The sequence below is a fragment of the Nothoprocta perdicaria genome, unplaced genomic scaffold (assembly GCF_003342845.1).
Source record: "Nothoprocta perdicaria isolate Ctin4 unplaced genomic scaffold, notPer1 scaffold_212, whole genome shotgun sequence".
Classification (NCBI taxonomy): Eukaryota; Metazoa; Chordata; class Aves; order Tinamiformes; family Tinamidae; genus Nothoprocta; species Nothoprocta perdicaria.
The window spans coordinates 1,125,232-1,149,378 of NW_020455339.1; the positions used below are offsets into that span (position 1 = coordinate 1,125,232).

Below are 24,147 nucleotides of genomic sequence, written 5' to 3' on the forward strand. Positions count from 1 at the left end.
GGTGGGGTGAGATAAATCTGGAGGGTCTGAAAAAGCTAGCAATAAATTTTGGTTATCCTCTAAAAGGCAGTCAAATTATGCAACTATAGGGAACCTAAGTAGAGGGATCTTTAGTTGCCACGCAATTATGCAACAAGGTGAAAGTTACGAGAACTGCTTAAATATATGCCTATATGCTCAGAGTGAAGCAGCATTGATCAGACACCATTTGGTGGTTTTCTCAAAATTCCCCCTTTTTAAACTCAAAAAATTCGAACACTGAAATGAAAGCCTGAGCAACTGTATCTCTTTTTCTCGGCCATAAAAATTCACAACAGGGTCAACAAAGGAGGTTTAACACATAACTTAAAAAGTCCACTTGCTCCATTATAGTCATCTCACAGCAGGACAGATCAAACACAATAACTAAAGCTCTCTATGAACTTCCTCAGTCAGGCTATAGGGAAGCTATTGTATTTTGCTTTGTTCCGTTCTGCTCTATTCCAGCTTTTGTGCATGTCCATCACTGTTGCATTTGTGTACCTCCATCTAGTGGAAAGGAGGGAGGGAAGGAGGCACAAATGCCAGCAAAATGCACTTCATTTTACTAAGAACGTTCTGTTCTTCAGTTATAATTAAGATGCTGCCAGGAACTTTCATTATGAATCCTGATTTTTCAAGCACGTAGAACCTTGCCAGAAAAATAAATCCAACTTCAGCACATGCTTTCAGCTACAGTAGGTTTGCTTATTCCAAGGAGAGAGAGAAAAAAGTCACATATGTTGGATTGGCGGCTCTGAGCTCAGACTTTTAAATATCTACTTTGATTTCTGTTTGCTATTTCTTCCAGCAAAACACACATATGCTTAACATAGGCTGCTGCCAAAATTAATTCTTTATCTGGACTGACTATTTTAATTTTGTAGGGGGAAAAAAAGCACTTTATTTTGATATTAATAAGAAAGGGCTCTTGGATCCAACCGGAGGTCCTTTCAACAGAATAACAGAACATATAATTAATTTGTACTGCTAATTGCATTTCCCCTTCAACCAGTTTTGCTAGGAGCAAACAGCAAGAAGCAACTTCAAGGTGACAGTCCATTCAGCTTTTGTTCAGTATCCTTAGCAAAACCATTAAATGCAGAAATCACTGGTTTTTCATAGAATACACTTGAGTGAGAAAATTCCTTCAACATCCAAAACAACACTGGACTTGTGACACACTTTTTAACCAGTTAATTGTGCTGCAAGGTTTTTGCAATATGGTACTCCTGAAAGCAGTTCTCAAGTGTTTTGTCCCATTCATTTTAAATCCTACAGAACGACAGGGCACATGCCATGACATTTCGAGCTGGTAAATGCATGTACCTGCTGGGAAAATGGCTATCCTTTTAAACCCAACAGGGAAGTGAGGCATCGGATGTGCAGCCTTTTCTGTCATGTCTCAGAAATCCCCCACACAAAGGCCAGAGCATAACCCCAGTTAAGAAGGTACTCCCAGGAAAAGACAGAATTGGAGTCTCCCTCCAGACTTGAAAGATGCAGCCTCCAATTCCACACTGGCAGCCACTCGGGTACTCGGTCTCACCTGAGTGAATCCAAGTTTGATCCGTCTTTGTTTGAAAGTCTTGGCAAACTGCTCAAGCTCCTCAAGGTCACTGGGCTCCTCCAAGCTGGGAGTGTCGATTCGCTTTGGTGTTGACTGGCTCTGTGGAAGTGGCTGAATGGGGGTCGCCGCTATTGTGCGTGTTGGGGTTGCTGGCTATTGAGATAAAGACCAAGGAGAAGATGAAAATTACACTTAAAAAGAATAATWATCAGCAGAAATAAAACTTAGAACTGGTACGTAAGGCTTCTGTGAGAAAGATCAATGAATTCAACACTTGCAGCAATCTAAACATTTCTCTGATTTATTTACATTCCTCTCAAGAATGAGCTATCACAATGCAGAGGACTGTATTAGTATGACAGCCTTTTAAAGACTCTGTCAGAACCAATTAAGAGAAAAGTAAGAGATGCTCTGTGCAGCAGGTTGCCAATGACTTGCACTTGATGGAGAAGCAGCTCAAAGAACGGCTGGGCATTCATACTTGGCATAAATTCTATCATTTATATAGACAGTTTGGCCTTCACTCCCTTTTAATCATTTCAAAATGGAATTTACTGCTTGCGTGAGGTGGCAGATTGTCATCAGCCCCCAAACCTCAAGCTCTCTATTTAATCTTGGCGCAGTGGGCACACACAGAGGCAGGAGCATGGCAGCTTTCCCCTAATGCTGCCTCTTGCGACTGACTCAGCCCTTGCGGAGAGAAATACAGATCACGCTGCAGCTCTGCTGGTMCTCGCAGCAGAAAGGGTGACCAGATCATGGTATGCAAAACAAAGCAAAAGCAACCGGCACCAAGGGATTCCCTACAGGTCTTCCCCCCATCACAAACCCCTGATTTTCAAGGAAGCCAGTGCAAAGCTCCCCGAACATTGCGCTGCAGCAACAATAAGATTCTGAGAAAATCTGAACACCACAAAAAATATCCATAGGTGAACAAAACACATTAAGAACCGGCATTAACCAATCCAGGCTTTATGCACAATGGGAACATTGGAAGCATGTTCTGAATTAGGCACAATCCATGAATTGAGATGCAGAGACAAATCTTTCTCTCTGGCTAAATTCTATTTAGTTCAGCTGAGAGGCTTAAGCAAAGGTGACTTTCCAGTTTTGTGTGCCATGCTCAATTCTGAAACTATACACTCCTTCAGCACAAATAAGAAAATAAAAAAGAACAGCCTCAAGTCCACACAACCCCACAGTAGCTTGCAATGGTACACAAATAGCTGCTCCAAAACAAATGCCTTATATGTAGCTCAGTTTTTATGTAGCTCCTTAAGTTGGTTTTCTCCTGGCTTAGCACAGCAGTATTTTGCAGTGCACAGCAGATGGTAAAGGGAGGTCAGGATCTTTAACTCCATTATTTGAGAAATAATGCRATCATATATGATCTTTCTAGGATTGCAAATATATCTGTCACACTATAAGGGCTTTTAATATTTTAAAATTTACATTAGAAGTAGTGGACAATTACTGCAATATGTCTTTACGGACTTCACTCCTTTTACATAATTTATTTTCTTTTGGTTATTTTGATACATTTTACATTCAACATAACCTTTAGTAAGGAGCTCTGCTGCTGAGATATGAACTACAGAGATGTGACAAATTCCATTTTCTACACGGCACATGAAAAATACTATATGCAGTAAAACAGAAAATGCAGTTTTCTAAGGCTGACAGACTAAAGCTTCTTATTACAGATTAAAAATTTCTTATATTGTAACCAAATTGGCAGGAAAATACAACATGGCATTTGAGAAACAGTATGCAGTCATGTAGCTAAACCATACAGTAAAACATAGAGCAAAGGAAAATGAATTTTACAGGCATGTACAACCTTAAAATTGCTTTTCTTACAGTCTGAAAGCTTAATAATAGAGCGTTAATATTTTAATGTGTCTCTAACAGAATATTTTAATGCATTTCTAATAATCTCCTCACTCTCAAAGACGGTAACTGATAACACTGGCAATGACTTAGCAAAACACCAAAACGAGCAGGCTAAAATACAGACTGATTCCCACTGCAGTCTAACCCTCCCTGTCAAACAGCAAAATATCTATTCAACAATTCTCTTTTCAACTTTTTGCTTCTCTGATAATCACAAGTTTATAGACCGTGTAAGAAAACTTTACAAGAAAGTGAATGCTCCTCTAGTCCTATTACCTCAGGATATCACATGAAAATTTCCAGCTAAAAATAAAGTTTAGGAAGTTAAGTGCATGAAACAGGCACTTGAGAACGGAAACTTAATTGAAAAGTTCCAGTTATTTCAGTTCTACACTGAAACTAAAAAGACAAACTCACTAATATGGATGTTTAATCTATTTCTGTGACTCACACAGAAGGTCCCTTCACTTTTAATAACTCAAATCCCCCCAAAGCAGCAAATAAGCTGTGGGAATGAGGCCGACCTGCGAGGCAAGGGTGATGCTTGGCTGAGACTGCAGGAGGTTGGCTTGGCTTTGCTGAGGTAGTTGCGTTAAGAGATTCTGCGCTTGCAGGAGACCTGGAAAGAGAAGAGAGGCCTTTCAGTTGGTCATTTAAAAACACTAGAACACAAAATGAGGTGAAAGAAGGCTCTTGCCAAATAACAGAATTACAAGACATTTGAGAGGCAAGCTTTTATTTTATCCCTGCATAGACATTGCCAGGCTTTGAGCTTTTCAGTCCAAAATTTTTCCACACTTTCCTAAAGCATGGCAGAAGGGGGAGAGGCAAAAGCCTGCACTACTCTGCAGAGGTTGCAGTGATCCGGGGTTATCCCCATTTTGTGCACAAGAATCAYGTGTTGCTCTTTTCTGCTCACACACTTTGGGTATGCTTCTTTCGGTAACTGACAGCTGACCGAGAATTTGGGAGCCACACAAAAGTGACCAAGTCTGCAACAACTGAACACCAACCAAAGCCCCAGATTTGGCTCCTTTTTCACTCTTGTTCCTCTCCCGTCACCTGGTGCCAGCTGCTTTACAACTCTTTACTGCACACTCGTCCTCCTATCGAGGGCAACTTTCTCCAGCAAACCAGAAGATAAAAGAAGCCTAGATAGCCTCTTTCTGGCTCAAGTAAGGAAGGAGCCAGAAGTGGAAGTGTAATTAGATCTTAAATTTTGTGTAAGTGCTAAACATTGTTTAAAGTACACAAATAAGATAAGCATTGCAATGAATACCYGAAAAACCCACTATGGGAAAAGAACGACATCATTAGAGAACAACTGGGGCTAGTGCAACCAGTGCCGATTCTGAATTAAAAACATTAAATAAGGAGCCCATCGCGTCCGTCAGTCAGACTCAATGCATACAYACAATATGCTGCCATTCTAAAAATATTTTTTCTAACAGTCAACCACTCATACACTTACTAAATTGCTCAAGACATTAGGAAACATGCATGCATATTTATTTCTTTAAACAGTATTTTTGCATTTCTAATAATAAAAATGCACTTTTAYGGGATAAGAATCTTGACAAAGGTAAACCTACAGCTATCACCTCCTCAATTTGACTGTACACCGTGTTACTGTTATTCTTTATGTCAATTCTGACTACGCCTATCCACTTCTGTGATAATAATTTAAGACACTGACTAATGAAAATTACATTTAAAAGGAATCTTCAAGACCGTAAGCTCCTACAGCCTTTGGAGAAAACTCTATCCACCCAGCAGACAGAACACAGGTAGACATCTGCGTAAGGGAGACTGCTCTAGCCCATCAACAAGGAGATCAGTGAGTGCTGGCTGCTCTAGCCCAGAGCTACCTCCCTGCCACAACACAGTCAGGAGACACGAGAGTTTGGGACTTGACTATGAAAAGAGAAACTGAATGTTTAATGAGATTAAGGTGACAGGAAAACTGGAATTACCGTGCGATAGGAAGGACAAAGTCATATCCTTGACACGAGATACACAACCACARAAGAATAGGCTTCACTAATATTTCTGTTACGGGTTTTTTCCTTTWTTAAATACAAAGTGTTGAATAAGTATTTTTGAATAAAATGTACTGCTAACAAAATACTTAAGACTTGCAGAATAAAACCAGCTGCTTATGCAAAATAATAGTTTAGCACAGACAACAGCAATGTAAATTTGCTTTGTACTACATAATCAACACAGTTCAGCTGTGTTTCTGAAAGCCACAGCGAGAGAAGGGATCAGCTTAAGGAGCTTCTGAGAAAGCTCCATACTACCAGTTGCATGGTGCAGGGCAGATGTTCGTTCACTAGAAAGATGACTTCAGGTGCCCTAATTTATCTACTAATTAATGAATAGTCACCTCTAAGTGAAGGGCTTTTGACTTTTAGTTAGTAGCAGTGAATTCTGACAGCCTGAAATAGAAAGGTCTAAATGTCATGGTGCTACAGAGTGGCTGACCAGTAATGAAACAGGTAGCCTGCAGTGACCTCTAATCCTCCTGTAACAGCATTGATCACAAGCAACTGCCTCAACTTACGACTATAACCAGAGTAATTAGGGCTGTCTTTTTGTGACTTCTTGTCCTCAAAGGAATCCCAGAGGATGATTTTCTGGCAATAACATTTCCGCTGAAGTGCATGAGATGACTACACTCTTCCTCATTTGGTTCTTTCTTGTATATTCTGAAGTAATTAGTATGGAAGGACGACATAAAATATTCTGAACATGCTTCATATACTCGTTTTTTTAATCATTTTATCGTACCTCAAAAATGCTGTTACAAGGTCTCTCAGGCAGAAACTGGAGAAAGAAAAGTTAGGTGAAGTTCAACCTGAGAATGACGGAAATAATAATCAGGCAATGCAAAAAGCAACWAAGTTGTCTGGCAAAGCACGTGTCCTGTAAGAGTCTCGTGGGATACTTTTCAGACATACTTTATGTAGATCCTGTGAATTCCTTGGGTGGGCAGCTGCCGCTTTGCCTTTCTCAGAGATGACTTGTACTAGCATTAACTTCATCTTTGTTTTTCTGAGGTCAGGCAACAGCTTCCTATTTCAGTCTGATTCAGTGAATCAAATTATAGGGTGGGTAGCAGAGCCTTTTAAACACAATGAAAATCCAAACCCACACCTTTCAGGCAACTGTTAGGAGTGATTCAAACTTCCCTGTTTTTTCAGGGATTGGTTTTGGTGCTGATACTGTTTAGCTTCTTTATTTGCATTACAGGCAATGGGACAGAATGTCCTCTCAGCAAGTCTACACTTAATGCTAAACGAGGGGCAGTGGYCAACAGGCTGGAGATCAGGGCCCAGACACAAAGGCCGTGGGGAAACAGTCTGGCACCTGGGCTGGAAAGGCCCCTGGACAGCTGAAGAGAGGCTGGTCACCAGGTAGCTAAAAAGCAGCTTTGCAGAGAAGGTCCTGGGAGTCCTAGAGGACAAGCTGAACACCAGGCAGCAGCGTGACCTTACAGGGAAGAAGGCCAAACGCATCCTGGGCTGTGCAGGCAAGAGCACGGTGGCAGAAATGAGCCCTCCCTGCCATTTTGCACTTGTGAGACCAGYGTTGGTTTCACAACACAAGACATCCTTGAATAAGTACCGTGAAAGGCCACCGAGATGGGTGGTGGGCTGGCCACCCATGAAACGAAAGGGTAACAGAGCTGGGTTTGTTCAGCCTTAAGAGGGAAGGGTAAGCAGAGATCTTAGGGCTGCTTTCAACTACCTGATAAGAGAGTGAAATCTTCTTGAGTGTGTGCAATGATTAGATTAGAAAACTCCAAATAGATATAACAAATTTGTTACCAGGAGAATAAAAATTGGAGCGGGTACCTTAACACACAGCACATGGCTGTTATTGAACTTGCTCTGAGGAAGACTAGTATAGCCTCTAGAAATATCTTCCACCCTACAGGAATCTTTCATTCTATAAAACTAATACAGTACTTGCATATTTAACTTTATAAAGGGAGTACTTCTGACCTGCTGCTTTGGGTACTGGCAGCCCAGAGGTATCACTGCTTCAATAGTAATAACAGCAAACAGAGCACATTGACAAAGCTCCAGAAGAATGGTTCTTCCACTGCTGAGGCAGATAAGGATTTTTGCAAGAAAAATGTAATGTTTTAGAGGTACTAAATATTATTTTTAATAGTTAACGTAACTGAATCTACCACAGCCCAGCAGTTTTCCTGCGATATCTAAACCTAGTATGAATTAATGGCCCAAGGCAAAAACTCTTCCTACCAGCCAAGAGTCCCCAGTGAATGATCCGGGGATTCAGTTGTTACTGCCTAAAATTAAAGGATAAAACAAACATTCAACTGTAGGTTTTTTTCAGCGTAACTTTTTAAAAGTTGGCCCAGAAGCACAATACATAATTCATCCCTAACTGATCTCCCCAAAGAGTGACATTTTTCATCTAAAAAGAACTTGACTGCTTTCTCTGCCAAAGCTGTTCATCTTCTCACAGTGATATCCCGGACGGTAGCTTCCAAGGCAGAACCATTACAGTGTTGTGAATTGATTAACTGGAAAATAAGGAGGAGGAAGCAGGAAGAGTACTACACTCAGAGTATAGAGTATCCTACATACTATACAGAGTGTATTACCTACTACATGCAGTGTCATCATTTGCTTGGCCTTTTTGATTTGCTGTTGATGCTAAGAAACCACTGAGCGCTTCAGAGTACCTTATTTTCTCCCATACAGATAAGTTCAAAATTAGGATTGAGAGTTGAAATTAGATTGGGAGCCAAAGGAAATAAAAGCACAAATCTGATGCATTCCCACAGATGTGTTCCACTGAGATACTAACCTGCTGCATGCTGCCACATGGTTGCCCATTATAAATTTAAAGCATCTGAGAAGAAATGGAGGTAACTTCAAGCACCTTCCTTCATTCTCACACTGAGTGAAGACTAAGTACTGACAACATCTCAATTTATTTGTTTTTGAAGATTGTTTGTTGTTTTTTAAATGATGCAAGTCTTCAAAGTCTGTAATACAACTAGAAATGTTCCAAGAAGAGAACAGGACTCAACTGAGCCTCTTATCATGATCACAGGTATTTTTACATGAGWAAAGGAAGTCACAAACAAGACCTTTAATAATAAACATCAATACTTTGATTCAATAACTTTTTTCAAATGTTGGATTTTAAAAGGATTTAGGCCAAGAGGTTCAATCCCTTCCATGAATCTAAACATGTTTACTAATGATTGCAATGCTCCGTGCCCGTTACCTCCCCACATGCAAGTCCTCTGTGATCTTAGAGAAATCATTCTTTGCTCTCCTTTCCCTCAACACTTTTTTTGACACAAAAGTTCTTCATGTATGTGACTATATGATATATACAAAACATGTAGCACTGTCTCTAAAGCAATAGATTTCTTCAAGAATAAGAAGCATATATGTAAATCTGACATTTCAATTTAATTACTACTTGGGCACATCTATAAAGCTGTACACAGTACTGATGAGGCACCCAGCAGGTGAATGTCTCACTGTCAGTTTCTTCAGAACATTTTTTCTTTTATGAAGTTCACTAGAGGAGCAACAGGACAAGAACAATGCAGAAAATTCAGCCGAAGAGCAATGACAAAGGAAAAACACACTCTCTCTCAAGCTCTCTCTCTCATAATTGATAACATACTGTTCAAGATCTTCTAATAATAACATGAAATACTGCAGAAAGCCACACTAGAAAGTGAGATAAGGAGTATTATGACATACATGTTGCTTTATCATTGAGTGCTCATGAAGAAAATTAGATCCATTCAAGCATTTCAGTTTGGAAGGATGTCACACACTAATGGCTGATTGTCAGAATACAGAATATAAATCTCTCTGCATTTTTGAGSTATTTAATTGTCCAGGCTGCACACTGCCAGTAAAACATGGTATTTCCACACACACTGTGTCACTGATGACAGCAATATGTGGACAAGATTAAACTGCAGTCAAGAAATCATTTTCAGAGCAGGCTCCTGAAAAAGGTACTATGAAAACATTTTCTGATAGCTATTCTACTTGGGAAGATTTTAAAATAAACCTTTCCCTTCCAATTTTATTCCTTTTTATATAGCAAACAACTCATTTTGAGGGGTGAATAAAATCAGCTTTAGCTAGTTTCCTTCCTCTGTGAATCAACTTTAGAGATGTTTGAGAAAACCAGCAAAAGTTCTCTGAATACAGTAGGCAGACATGAATCCCAAGTGGTGAGAACTTTTTAAAAGAATGATTTTATGCTTGCTGTTTCCTTAAAAATATTGGTGGGAAAGAAAAAAAAAAGAAAAAAAGTAAAACTCATAAATTCTGCTTCACTTCAAGACACGCACAATACTTAAAAGTTTCATAGAATACTCTGCCTGTCATTTTCTRCCAGTGATAGTATAAAATCTCTCCTAAAACAAGTACTATTAAAGATAGKTAATTTTGATAAATCCTTCACTCAAATAAGAAAGCATCAAGATAGTGAGAGTGTTACAGGCCACTGGAAAGTCASTTCCATTCTCACAGTAGCGTATGAGAGGGAACGGCGTAAGGCAAAGTTAGAAGTTAGAAAAGAAAATGAGGTGCCAAGAGCTGCTTTATAGGGCAACCATTTTTTTGGGGGTTTCCTCAGGCATAACAGGATGTGTCTCTTCAGCAACCACTTTTAGGCTACCAATCTTAACAACAGAGAAGAGCTGATCATGCCACTGGTGTGTTATCAGCCTAAGAGGCCAGAGCCAAACGCAGTTGGGAAGGGTATCAAAAAATGCGGTGCAACCAGTAGTGAGATATATGGCAACCTGAATCCATTAATTCTTAAAGCAAAGCTCCTGTACATAATTTTAACTGATCTAGCATTATACTCTAATACTACCTTGATTTGCCTTTAACTTGCAAGCCATACTCAGTACACTGCAAAAACAATCTTTCCAAGTGGTAGTGTACAAAATCTAACCCTTCTTCCAAGATGCACTTACAACTTCAGTGTAGGACAACATTCACCCTCTCTAGACCTAAAGACTTTTCTCWTCTCTCACAGGGGCTCCGGTTTTGTAATCTTTCTTCCAGTGCTATAATTTTACAGCCCTTTTAGCACAGACCTAAACCAGAAGGCCTATACTCCCTCCAAGCCTCCCCACCATGGGCCTCTGCTGGCGAGCTCTGGAGAGCTGTCCTCTCCAGGCTCTCTTTCTGGCAGGCTTACATCCAGAGACCCTGTTCAGAAATCTGACTGCTGCAGTCTCTGGACTCATCCTCCTTGAGGATCGAGCTATACACACACTGAAAACGCCGAGGTCTAACAGTCAGAAGGAGCCAGCCTCACCTGTTAAGAGTTCCCTAACTGCAATACTGCTGCTTATCCTGTGCAAGATCAACAGTTAGAGATGGTATAAAAAACAGCTCAACTCCATCATTTCCTTTATACAGCTACGCCTGACTTTTTCCTCTGGCAAAGTACACTTACCCTGCTGCCCCTGCGGTGTTTGTGAGATGATGAACTGTGCTGGCTGCAAGTTGGTTGTTGGATGCACCAACACAAACTGTTGCAGGTTGAGATTCTGCTGCTGAAGCTGCTGCAAGTGCTGCAAATCCTTAAACAGGGAGAAAAAATAGGAAGAAAAAAAAAAAGGAAAGTGTATGTGTTAGACATTTAACTCAGCCACGGTTCATTCCTAGCACAACTAGATTTTTGATCAACCAGTGCATTCTAGCATTGAGAGGCAGAAGTGGATCTCAAATAGAGCACTCCTGCTAGTGAACATATGCCAGTAATACGAATTTCACTGTACATTCACTGAACATGCATTCCTTCATAAATATCCCAGCAAAGTATTTCTTCTAAAAATAAAAAGTCCTTTAACTACTAACACACACCTCCTCTCCGCAGAAAACAACAAAAAGACCCCCAAACCCTCAACCTCCCCAACAGCTCTATCCCAAAATTGTCAAATGCTTTAGACTTATCAGTACTTGCATTTCTCTTTATAAATTATGATCTGAGGAGGAAACTGTGCTACAAGAATTCATGGCTCATAAATCAAGTGTATTCCTAGATTTTTGCACTCTGGCTATTCAGGTCAAATTTTGGAAGCAGTTATCTCAAAAGGTAAAGAAATATATTGGAATACTTTTGAAATAAATTGCAATAATCATAATAAGGGTGGCTCTAATAAAGGTTAAAAGAAAAAAAAACACCTAACACTGAGCTATTGTGGTGCCCWACTTTTACCTATTTAAAGCATTCAGAACTAGTAATTTTCTGTAATAAAATGATTGGTCTCTACACAAATGCTAATCTTTGAGAAACTGAATCACCATGAAACACGCTTTGACTTGCTGCTTCGTTGGAGAATGAAAACACAAAGAGCTGATTTGGAAAGCTCCCCCAAACCTTGCCTTTCTTTTTTCCTCTCTTATCCCAASAGGGCAATAACAAGAGGAAACAAAATGTGAAAACTGAAGCTCAGTGTACAGCAGTGGTAACCTGTGAAAACTGCGTTCACACCTATGCACCCGCAGCATCTTTCGGAGAAGACAGCACTGCGAAACACCAGCCCRTAGGCAGGTGGGCAGCACTCAAAGCACTTCCCACAGCTACAACCTCCTATCAAACAGAAGGAAACCAGCCGCCAACGCCACAAAGCTGCAATCCCCGCCGGAGCCACGGAGGACTGTTTGGAGAGAGACGCTCTCGCTGGGGTTCGGGCGTGTCGGGAGGCGCCGCCGGCAGCGCCAGGCCGCTCCGGCGCCAGGCCGCTCCGGCGCCAGGCCTCGAGCTGCTGCCTCAACGCAGCTGCCCTCGCAGGCCGCTCCCTGGCGTGCTGCAGTCCAGGGGAGGCAGCTGAACAAACACTTGCTACTTCGGGCCACTGAACTGCCCCCTGCTCGCTTTGACCGGTGCGGGGTACCGAGCRCTCCCACAAGCTGCTCCACCAGCACGTGTGAGAGGCCATTAACTGCAGCAACGGAGATGGTGATGAGCAGTCAAGGCAGACTGACACGGAAAGTGCTTTATTTGAGCAGTACGGCCATTCTCTAAACAAGCCTGGCTACTCTTACATTACTTTAAAACGGTTAAAAGTACGGGCTAACAGTTGAATCAACAATATTTTTCTGGGAGGAGCAGCAGGTGCCAGGGGGAGGACAAGGAAAGAGATATATGAATTCATCGATTTATGAAACCATAAAGAAACATTATAAGAAAATGAATACTTAACCTGCATTACAAAGACATTGGCCATCAATCACTTAGTCAACTTGGCCATGTCACTTCAAAAGCACACAGTGTAATAACACGGTAGACAGACACCAGATGGCACTGACCAAGTAACGCCCTGTTAGAAATGGACACTCTCATTTTTATGAAACAATGGAAAACAGCTCCAAAATCCTCCCTAGTACAAGAGAGCATTTTAAAAATTGATATTATCACCATGCAGAAGCACGGCAGCCATTCCTTCAAAATCTGGGCCAATTTTCCTCCRAAAACAAGAGATATTCTTGCTCCAGTTATTTCTGTGAGTTTCATGCTTTTTTCACAGAATACACTGAATGGTTGAGGTTAGAAGGGGCCTCTAGAGATCATCTGGTCCAACCCCCCTGCTCCRCCAGCAACACCTGGAGCATGGGGCACAGGGCGGCATCCAGGTGGGTTTGGAAGATCTCCAGAGAATGAAACGCCACAGCCTCCCTGGGCAGCCTGTGCCAGGGCTCTGTCACCCGCACAGGAAAGAAGTTCTTGATCACATGGAGATGGAGCTGCCTGTGCTTCAATTTGTACCCATTATCCCTTATCTTGGTTGCCCTCTGCTGCACCCTCTCTAGAAGCTCCACGTCCCTCCTATACTGGGGTGCCCAGAACTGCACACAGTACTCCAGGTGCGGCCTCACCAGAGCTGAGCAGAGGGGCAGGATCCCCTCCCTTGACCTGCTGGCAACATCCTCCTGATGCAGGCCAGGATCCCATTGGCCTTCTTGGCCACGAGGGCACACTGCTCACTCATGGTTAACTTGGTGTCAACCAGGACTCCCAGGTCCCTCTCCGTGGAGCTGCGCTCCAGCAGGTCGACCCCTAATCTGTCCTGTTGCCAGGGGTTATTCCTCCCCAGGTGCAGGACCCTGCACTTGTCCTTGTTGAACCTCATGAGGTTCCTCTCTGCCCAACTCTCCAGCCTGTCCAGGTCCCTCTGGATGGCAGCACAGCCCTCCGGAGTGTCGGYCACTCCACCCAGCTTGGTGTCATCCGCAAACTTGCTCAGGGTGCATTCCGTGCCCTCGTCCAGGTCATCGATGAACAAACTGAACAGCACCGGGTCCAGTACTGACCCCAGGGGGACACCACTGGCCACAGGCCTCCAACTGGACTCGGCCCCATTTATCACCACCCTCTGAGCTCTGCCATGCAGCCAGTAGATTATTTTTTTCTGACTTCATGTGAAAAAGTTATAGTGGACAAAAATGATAGTAAAAACTAGTCTTATTTCTTGAATCCATCAATGTGACAGGGACTTCCAACTCGTTTATTCACTTATATTGAACACAATCATCACAGACTGAGCAGACCTCTATCACAGAGATGCTCATAATGAACTGGATGTGAAGATCAGATGCGGTATGAGAGCAAGAGGAAGATTAGGGGAAGGTAGTCAGGGCTGAGAATACTGAGAAGAAAGAAAAATAAATGGAGAGAGGCTGAATGATGAAAATACAGATGCATAAGAGATAAAGCAGAATCCCAAAAGTAGAGTTAGGAAGACATTTCTGAAGAAAAAAAAAAAAAAGGAAAAAAAAAAGAAAGAAAAAGGCCTCCCTCACCAACAGGTAACAAGTGAGAACCCTCCACCATGAATGACTTGGGAAGAACTGGAGCAGATTGAGGAATGTACAGCAAGGAGTATAAAGACATGTGATAGAGCAGGTAATGGTTTTTGAGGACTGAAGGGTTTTTTTGTTCAAGGCACTGGCGTTCACAAGGCAGGGTGTCCAGCTAGGACATGGCAGCTCTTGTTGCTGCAATCTTTGCACTTCAATATGAGAAAACTGGTTTTGAATCATGGCTTCGGTGTAACTGCTACCAGCAATCCAATTCTCTGCATCTGCCTTGGCAAAAGCTATCTTGGCTGAGACCTGTCTAAATCCAGAAATATAACTCTACTGCAAAATGAAAATGATACCTCCAAGGTGTATTACTCTAAAAACTCCTATTAGCCCCTCAGATTCATTTGAAATCCAACTTTATCTCTACCTTGGGAAAGCTTTGTTATTTAGTTAATTTTAGCACTACAATAAATCCTTGAATAGGAAACATGCAAAGAGCGTCTGACTCAGTATTTCTATGTTATACTTGTTTTTCCTATGTAGTAAAAATCTAAATGCTGGCACACAGGAAGAAATGAAAAGAATGGCCCAGAATAATCTTTTCTGGTGCTTCCTATCAGTTTAGAAAGATGAAAGCAACCCAACTTGTACTTCATCATAATAAGAAGAGTAGTGCATATTTCTAGGAGGATTTTTTTTTTTTAGAACTCATGTAAAGTTCTAATTTCCTTATCATTAACTGTAGTCACAACTTCAGTACAAATTTAGAAATTTAAAAGCACCTCTGCCTTTCTGAGGTTTGTATCACATCATTGATGGTAGRTGCTGAAAACAGACAAGAGAAGGTTGCCCAGAACTGCAAGTCTTGTTAGTGACAATTCAACATCAACTCAGCAGCAGCACTAACATCTCTACCAGATTTCTGCAGAAGATACCCTACATTAACTGCAGAGCACATTAAAGAAGTCATGCTTGTGCAATTAGTTAATTAAAATAAATATGGTAATCGTCCTGCTGCAGAGACCTGCCAGTTAATCAATTATTCAGGAATCATCAATTAAAACAAACAGTCAGCTATTTGTATAATCAGTTACATGTTTACAATAGCACACAAACAAACAAAGCTGAAGCCTGTTTATAAATCAGTGTCAAGATGGATCAAAACGTGTGGTGTTATCCATCTACAAGACTAGACAGAAGTTTTTCTTAACACACCTCAAATGATGTCCAATATCCAGATTAATTATACTCTATGCTTTCCTCATCAGATGAAGTCAACAGAATTCAGTCAAGCTATACATACATATCAAATAACCTATACTAGTAGAAATTATTTTTTAATAATGATAGTAATAAAATCAAAAAGTTAGGAAACCCAGAAAGGAGTGAAACCTTAATTTGTTCCCCTTGCCCTACAAGGACATACTGCACGCTGGCAATGACCTGATGACATGCTATTCTTCCACAGAAGCATTTAGCCCATTGAAACACACAAGCAGACAATGCTCACTCCAGAAGCTCCTATTTGATGGCATATCCTTTTATCTTCAATGCTACACACTCTTTCTCTGAAGATTTTGTAAGTAACACAGACGAATCCAGGAGTAAATCAATAATTGTAAATACCTCACACATTTTCATAGCACCCCACTGGAGTGAGACACTTAGATTACTAAAATCTCACAGCTGCACAACAATGTATTCAAAAGCATCCACTAATTCTGGTGCCAATATTCAACAAAGGTATGGCTGGTAAGGTACAGCTCCCATTAATAATAAAATTTTAACACCGAGCAAAACATGAGTAAAACAGACCTTGCTGTCTTAAAAGCAGGGTGCCTGGAAGACAAGAGGCACACAACAGTAGACCCCTTAAGCTCAGATGAAGTTACCTGCATGCTATCAAATGGCAGCTCTGCAACAGACACATGGAAAAATTTTAGAAGCTATCAAACCCTGTGGCCAGAACAGTTCCCACTCTTGAAATCCACCATCCTACTGGCTAAAGACTAAGGTTAAAAAAAAAAAAAAAAAAAAAAAAAAGAGGAGTCATACTTAAGAGCTAAGAGTTTCCTTCAACAGAATATCATTGAGTCATCTCTAGATCATCACAGTGAACTGGGATCCTTTGCTAAAAGAAGAGAAAGTCCCAAGCCGCATGACTCACAAGCGTCACCACACATGACAGACTCAGTGTCAGGGCTGCATAGGCAACATCACCACTACTCTTTCAGTACACTGGCCCCTGTAGGGACAACCATCCAGGTCAGAACTTCTAGACCAAGCTTGGCCACTTCAGGGGACAAAATCACTGAGAGCAGAACCAGGCTGGGATTCTGCAAGTGGAGCAGCACAATAAAGGAATAGCACAGCTCGCCGGTGGGCTTTACAGACATTTGTAACATTTCCCTTCATTTACTTCATCAGTCCCCATTTCACTTTGACACTTCATCCCAGTTAAATGCAAGCAAAAATAGGCTGAAAAGAGTGCCAGACAATCTTAAAGAAGTTGCTCCCCGTTAGAGGCAGCAACCCTGGAGATTTCGGGACTTAAAATACTTGGCGGCTGGACTACTTGAAATACTACATACTGAGAACCTTACAYTGTGCAGACATGGACTTCAGCGCTGGTGACACAGTCGCCTATACATAGCACTCAAAAAGCCTGTGCTCTATGTTCGGTTGCCCATCTTCAGTAGCTCAGAAAGTCTCTGACAGCACATGCTAACCATTGTCAGTGGTGCCACCTTCTCTGCACTAATTTAAGCTAGCCCTGAAAGATTCACAAGGATTTTTACTGATGTTAAATTGCCAATTTCCTTGGCAAACAGGAATTACCAGCCATTGAGCAGCGAACCAAATCCTGAACAGGCTCAGACACCAGACTCATTCTGGCAGGATTCTCTCTAGACACACAAGAGTGCTTTGTCAATGAACTCTGAGCATAAAGTGCTGAGTCAAAACATGTGTCCTTTGTGATACATGGCTGCCTTTTGTACAAGTCTCAGCAAGTTTCATTATTTCTATGGGCATCTTTCTATACCTCATTTTCTCCTTTGAGCTAACTACAGGGAGGGAAAATCTGAGGAAGCAGCTTTTGGTTAAGATTCTGGAACAAATGCAGAAGCCCAGGGGAACTGATGAGCACCCAGTGACCAACCTGCTGCTCAGGACCAGYGTGGAAACCTCGCCAATGCTCAAGGGCTCTAGAAATTAACTGAGCATGGAAGAAAAATTTCTACTGGAATGAGATGCAGTTAGTCAAACACCTTCATTTTCGGCCCTCTCAAGCCTCAAGGCTCACCTGTGCAATCTGTATTGGCTGAGATAGAGGGATCTGCGTCATCGGCGTTGCAGCAGAGGCCGAGATGGTGGCACCTGCAGCGCTGTGCTGCTGACTGGCCGAGTGCTGCACGGCAGCCGCCAGCAACTGTGCCTGCGCCTGCTGTAGCAATAACTGTTGCTGGGCTGGCGTCAACGTGAGCTATAAACAATTAGAAAACACAGCCATTAATAAAGGGAAGAGCCATTTAGCTGCAAAGTCATTAGCTAGCCCACTCCTAGTTATATTAACCAGACATTCCTGCAACTGTTATGACAGTTCTGCCATTAGCTAGCCAACGATTTTGGCCTTAAACAAGCTGACCGCTCAGAACGGCGAAGGAATCAACCTGTCACAAAAGTGATGCAAACCAAATGGTACGAGCAGACCCGTTTGTACTTACACTGGAACCTACAGAACAGACATTTATGCCTGAAAGTTTTCTCCATGGCTCGACTAGGGGCTTCAGGAAAAAAGGTAATTAAGTAGCAAGCAAAAGAAAAGCACCAGAACTGCCAGGATTTGAAAGGAAATTTACACCCAACAGAACAGCGAGTGATTAGCCAGATGAATGAGAAGCAGGAATGCTGGCTATGGCTACTGAACAAACTGATAACACCCCAGCTGCTTCACATTAGCATGAATCCCTGCCATATTCCATCATTTCCATTATGCCCTAAGACATAAGTAAAGAACATGAGCTCCATTTGTTTCTCTCCAAGTCTCTCCATCTGCTTTTTCTTTTTTAATATATTTTTAAAATAGAATAGAGTTGGCAACTTCACATCCCTTCCCTTTCCCAAGCATGCATTATCTCTATGAAACAGGTGGCAGCAGTCTCTCCTTTACATGTAAATGAGTCTTGATGCCCATATTTACTACAGTCTATGTCTGCGTAGACCTGGAGTCTTAAACGCTGCACTACTGCGGACAYTCATAAAGCAAATTAGTACTTTTTGAAAATGAGAAAATAAGTTATTAAAACCCAACATGTCTCATTATTTAAAAAGTCTCACTTTTAATAAAATTTTAAAATGCAATTAATCAAATATGGACGTCTTTTTAGAAAGTAACTTACTATATAGCACTTAAGAGTAGACCATGACATTAAGACATTTCATACAAGTGCAGAGAAGATCTAACCTCACATTCAAATTGTAAATACGTTGTTGGAATCGCTAGCCATAAAAATCCTTATTTAACTTGCAAAGTCTTAAAACTGCAAAGCTGATTACACCAAAGAAGCCTATTCACAAAACCTGTTTTTTCTTTAAATAACTGAAGGCATTTACAATATAGAAACCCCAACAACCCTTAAACAACAGCTATATCCCATAATCCCTCCCAAAACTCTGTGGCTAAAAGAAGCCCTCAACACTGAGAGGTTAAAGCAGAAGAGATGAATTAAGGTAGGCTGAGGGGCAGACTAGCAACCTAGTCATTTAGTGAAATGTGCTTGAAGAGAGAAAGAATTAGTAGCAGCAGTTTCCCTCATTTATGTTTTTCATCACAAATCAGGGATCTGGTAAGATTTAGCCTCATGCTCACGTCTCGTYGTAATCTCGCAAAGAAATAAAAATTCTTTAGAAAAGAAAAAAAGACTTTGTATCAGCGACTTTCTTATTTGTGCACAGCAGCTCCTCATTTCCTTGCAGAGTCAAGGAGGCGAGTGAGAACAGAACAGAAAGAAACACACGTTTTTTTTCCCCCCCTGACGCCTCGCAGTTAAAATCAGGCACCAAGAAGTGCTGGGAACCCGCTTTATTTTACAGGCAGGTCTTCCCTGCCCTGTCTGTGGGTCCGGTGTGCGCCTGTGCCGAGGGGCAGGGCAGCCCCCCTGCCCGGGGGCCGGCGAGGGGCTCGCGCGGCGCTCGCCTCGCCTCGCCTCGCCTCGGCTCGCCTCGCCTCGCGGGGAAGCCTTACCCCGGTGATCTGTCCTCCGGCCAGCATGAGCTGGGGCTGGGGAAGGGCCGCCTGCACTGAAGGCTGCTGGGAGGGCTGGCTTGGCTGCTTAGGGTCCCCAGATTCTTCATTAGACTTAGACTAGGGAAAGAAATATACAAGTCTTTATAGTGTAAAACAGATGTTAATGCATACACTGCTATCTCCACACTGTACAGCCCAAATCTTTTTCATCTACATACAAAAAGCCCTTGGGTTTATTTTAAGAGTGGGTTTAAGCAATGGCTCTGTGTGCCCACCCTCTCAGCCCTGAATGCTCTAACGTGTCGGTAGGAAATGCAGCTTGAACAAAACAAAAAGACTCTCGGGTCTTTTGTAAGTCTTTGACATTGTTTCCAGATCCTATTTCATTTTACGCAATGCCACTGAAGCGGACACTACCTCTTACCATAAAGAAATAAAAGGTTGTTAAAATTATTCACTGCCTAAAATCCCAAACAATGGAACAGGGGAAAGGAGATTGTGTTTCCATTTGCTGTATCTGCATCCTGCACTTCTAAGCCACCGTGTCACGGACTTACAGGGAACTGGTTTGAGCAATGCTCATACGTTTATCTACCTACACCAAAGCACGCAATAAATACAACGCTTTTAAATAATCAAAGTTTAGCATTTATTTAACTGAATGCTGCTTCATTTTAAAGGCTCTTTATTTTTTTAGAAGAAGAAACTGGGAAGACATGAGGGAGGAAATGCAAGTGCATGAAGAGGGGGAGAGAGTTTTATGATAATTAAAACTGGTTATGCAGAACATTAAAATTCTGCATAGATTTGCATATTTTCCACCACCTGTTTTGGGGACTGCAGAGCAGGCTAATTAACATAAAGGCTCTGATTAATTCTGCCAGTCATTGAGCGATAATTACAGCGCAGGACTGTAAACATTCTGCACTGGAGATAGAGCCTGTTTGCCAACATCTCTCTCAGGGATGGAAGTTTCCCATGGCAACCACGGCAATTTGCTGCCTCCTTCCTCTCAGGCGGGAAGGTCACCGCACCTCCTCTTCTTTCCAAATTGGTATTATGGAGAAGTGGGGCCACATTCTAGGGTGTTTTGTGCAACGCGCTACACGCGCAACCCTGCAACCAGATTTCCATGAAACCGCATCCCTCGCGCCTCAGTGCAGTGATCGAGAGGAAGCGGCGTGTTAGCTSATACACTCGGAAGCATCTGGGACCACAGAAAAAGTTGGAAGCTTTGTTGTCTCTTGTACATTACAGGCAGCAAGTACTCTGGCTTACATTGAAATTATYGTGTTTTATTCACACCAGCTACACTGCGTGGTTAACGTTGGATGAGGCTCCCGTGCTCAGCTACCAGAAGTAAGGACAATTTGTGAAGTAATTCTGGCAAAGTAGTCCTTGCAATGATTAAAATAAGGGGAGAAAGGGAAGAGCATGAACTATTTCAGGAGACTGATAGATAACTTTCCTGATATAGAACAACAGTTCACTAAGATTCAGCATAAAATTATGCTCTTTGGATGTTTTAAGCATCTCCAGTTTCTGAAGCTCCTTTAGGCATGTATATAGCAGAGCCCAATAAAAATGAAAAAACAAAGTGCCATATGATAGGTTAAAAGCTCTCTCTAACGGGACGAACAACCTCTTTGGGAAGGAAAATGAGGAAAAGGAGCAGCAGCAGAAGGAAACAGTCCTTACCTGTACATTTAAGGACTGAGCAGCAGCCTGTAAACTTGTTCCAGCAAGCTGGACCTACAGCATAGTGCAAATGCAGGAAGGAAATAACACAGAAGCCACGAAAAGCTTTAAAGAGGTAAAAAGAACAACCCTCTCTTTCCCAACCAACAGAYGACTCCCCCCACCACTGCACACATAGACCCCTCTAACACCTGAATGACTGAATTAGGAGTTCTGCTCAGTGTCAGGAAAAGGAGCATGAATGTGGCACAGTGTGATTTGCCTACTTCTTGCTAAAGGTTATTTCTTCCTACCTAGGAATGTAGATATTCATGCAAAATTGAGTGACAGTGGAGCACTTGGAGGTGGACATATTGACTATTCCTATCCATACTGACTATTCCTAATCCTTATCCTGATTATATTCCTAGTCCTGACTATTCCTATTCCTCCATCAAGGCTTTGGGAGGCCGGAGGAGTGTGTTAAGACTCCAACGAGCAGCCTTCTGATGCTTTCACCCTATCAACACATGCTGCCTTCACCTGCTTCCTTACGGGACAAAAGAGCAGCCAGCTGCGTAGCCCAAAGCCCGCAGCACACACACTCGTCCCTAAATTGACCCTTTCAAGTATTTGCTGTCCCCAGCTACTGAGGAGATTCTCTTGATACTGAGGGGACTGGAGACACTTAGCAAAGGCTGTACTCATTTAGGTATGYTCAAAACTTAACTTTAGTGTTTGCGATTAAGAGTCAAGTCCAAGAAGTTCTTGAGGGACAGCAGTGAAAAGAAATTGATGCTTCAGAAAGTGAGATTTTTAATCAGTTTTATTGCTAATAATATTTTTGTCTRTAAACTTAAATGATAAATGTTCATTTGCTGAAGACCGCTTTAATCAAGTTCTCCTGGTTTCTTTCCCTACCACTTCTACTATAACAATGTTATGCAAGAACTTTCAAAGGTCTAAGTTACAGCCTGTAGTGAATTCCTCCTCTAACTAGGATTAAAAACCAGGCAACACGAGGATAAGAAAACCAAACCAAAAGGTGGCATTGTGGGCTCTATAACAAGCCCTTCCCACATAATATTTATCATATAGAAGAGCATCAACATATCCCTTCCAAAGAAGTTCTATCAGACTTAGTAAGTATATTCCCTATCTAGAAAACTCTCCCAGAAGAGCTCCCCCTCACCACAACCCAAATCCAGTTTGCCAGAGCTGATAYAATCTGAGCAGAGACTGATCAGAACAGAGCACACGCTCAACAATAAGCAAATCAGTTGCCTCCCACTAAAAGCAGAAAAAAATAGTCAAAAATAATGTTTTATCACTTACAGCATTAAAGAACAAACAAACAAAAAGACCAGAAATATCCATTTCCTCGGCACACTCAGGATATGCCTGAAAGTCCCTCTGAATGCAGTCTGAACCCTCTTCTACCACACAAATATTGTCTCAYCAGAACACTAAACTAAACTGGGCCTGAATGCTGCCTATGGGCCTATATTTCGCAACACTGCATGTTAAGACTGAATCCCATCCCATTAACAGCAGCCATCCAAGAAGAGGACAGCCAGTTTTACTATAGATTGCCACGTGCCCCAGGTGCATAAATAAGTTGAGATTTTTCTTTCAATCAACGGTCAAGAAATGAGTAACGCTTTGTCAAATATGAAGGTATAAAGATCCTGGCAACTGTTTAAATAAATACATTGTCACAGCAAGATRAAATGCTCTGCTAAACACAATTAGCGTCCTGGATCCACCTATACAACAAAACAAAGACTAAAGCAAATTGCCAAACACACACAACTCTCCAGAAAACCTGCATCTGTCTCCATGTTAAACACATACCAACAACCCAGGAAAACTAGTCACCTTCTCTCTGCATAAAGGCATCCCTATAACAGACTATAAATTTAGCAAATTCAAACGCTGGCACCCCCTACATCCTACAGAGCCGCATCCACTAGGAAAATTACAATTATGTGACAAAAAGTATTGAATGTTCCATACAGTGAAATGGCAATTCCGAGCTCCTAAAAGACGGTATAAAAGCTTCAATATCTCAATTATAACACAATAACTGTGCAACCCCAGACCTCAAGCATTCAAGGTCATCCAATTAGCTACAGTATTTTATTTAAACTTGGTGCCAAGGAAGGGAAAGAAAGCAGGACATTTGTTTTCATACATCAAGAGTGATCAGGCTGAAAACTGCCAAAAGAAACTACAAAAAAAAAAAAAAAAAAGCCCTAAAATACTTCTTACACTTCTCTTTGCCTATGGATGCCCTGTTTCCCTTCAGCCTATATCTGAATTTCAGCTTTGATTCCCCAGACAGAACAGCAGCAGAATGGAGGAAAGGTAGTAGGGAGAAACCTGAATCTCATGTGGCAAACATGCCCTTCAAAAAGAATCTTGTATTCCCAAGTCCCCCAAAAGGGGCTATGTCCCCTAGACAGGTCTCACCCTATCTGGGACACRGTCAGAGCCTGATGCAATACAGCCTCCCACAAACAAGGCCCTTTCCCCKCTATGGCAGTTAAGCATGTTGCCTGAACATGTGTGCTTTCACATGCCTACCAGTCATTCACATAAAGAAGGAACATACCGGAAAAGGTATGTATCTACCTGCCTGGATCTCTCCCGCTTTGAAATGGGTCTTTCTCTTACCTGATGAAGGTGCCCAAGGAAGGCCTGGGCCTGGGCTGTAGAGATTGCTCCTCCGACAGGCACAGGCTGCTTTTGAAAGTCCAGGCCATTTGTTTGCGTGCCTGGAGAAACAGAGACAACAGGAACTATTAGCTACGACTTTTACGCAAACAGACTGAGATTTAATATTCCTAARTCTCTTGCTACTCGCCCGCTAGAATGGGGTAGAAAAGCCCTCCATCAAGAGG

At 41.9% G+C, this 24,147-nt stretch overlaps 1 protein-coding gene across 1 annotated transcript in view; it reads right to left on the reverse strand.

Annotated features, from left to right (window-relative positions):
- The window catches only part of POU2F1 (POU class 2 homeobox 1), a 42,501-nt gene that overhangs the window by 12,792 nt on the left and 5,562 nt on the right, over window positions 1–24,147 (reverse strand). Inside the window, exons 2-8 of the mRNA XM_026038564.1 lie at window positions 23,921–24,021; window positions 21,266–21,319; window positions 19,565–19,684; window positions 17,624–17,803; window positions 10,967–11,093; window positions 4,006–4,100; window positions 1,568–1,741 (exon numbers count right to left, since the gene is read on the reverse strand). Coding sequence (XP_025894349.1) covers window positions 1,568–1,741; window positions 4,006–4,100; window positions 10,967–11,093; window positions 17,624–17,803; window positions 19,565–19,684; window positions 21,266–21,319; window positions 23,921–24,021 — 851 coding nt within the window. The remainder of the gene's footprint in view (window positions 1–1,567; window positions 1,742–4,005; window positions 4,101–10,966; window positions 11,094–17,623; window positions 17,804–19,564; window positions 19,685–21,265; window positions 21,320–23,920; window positions 24,022–24,147) is intronic.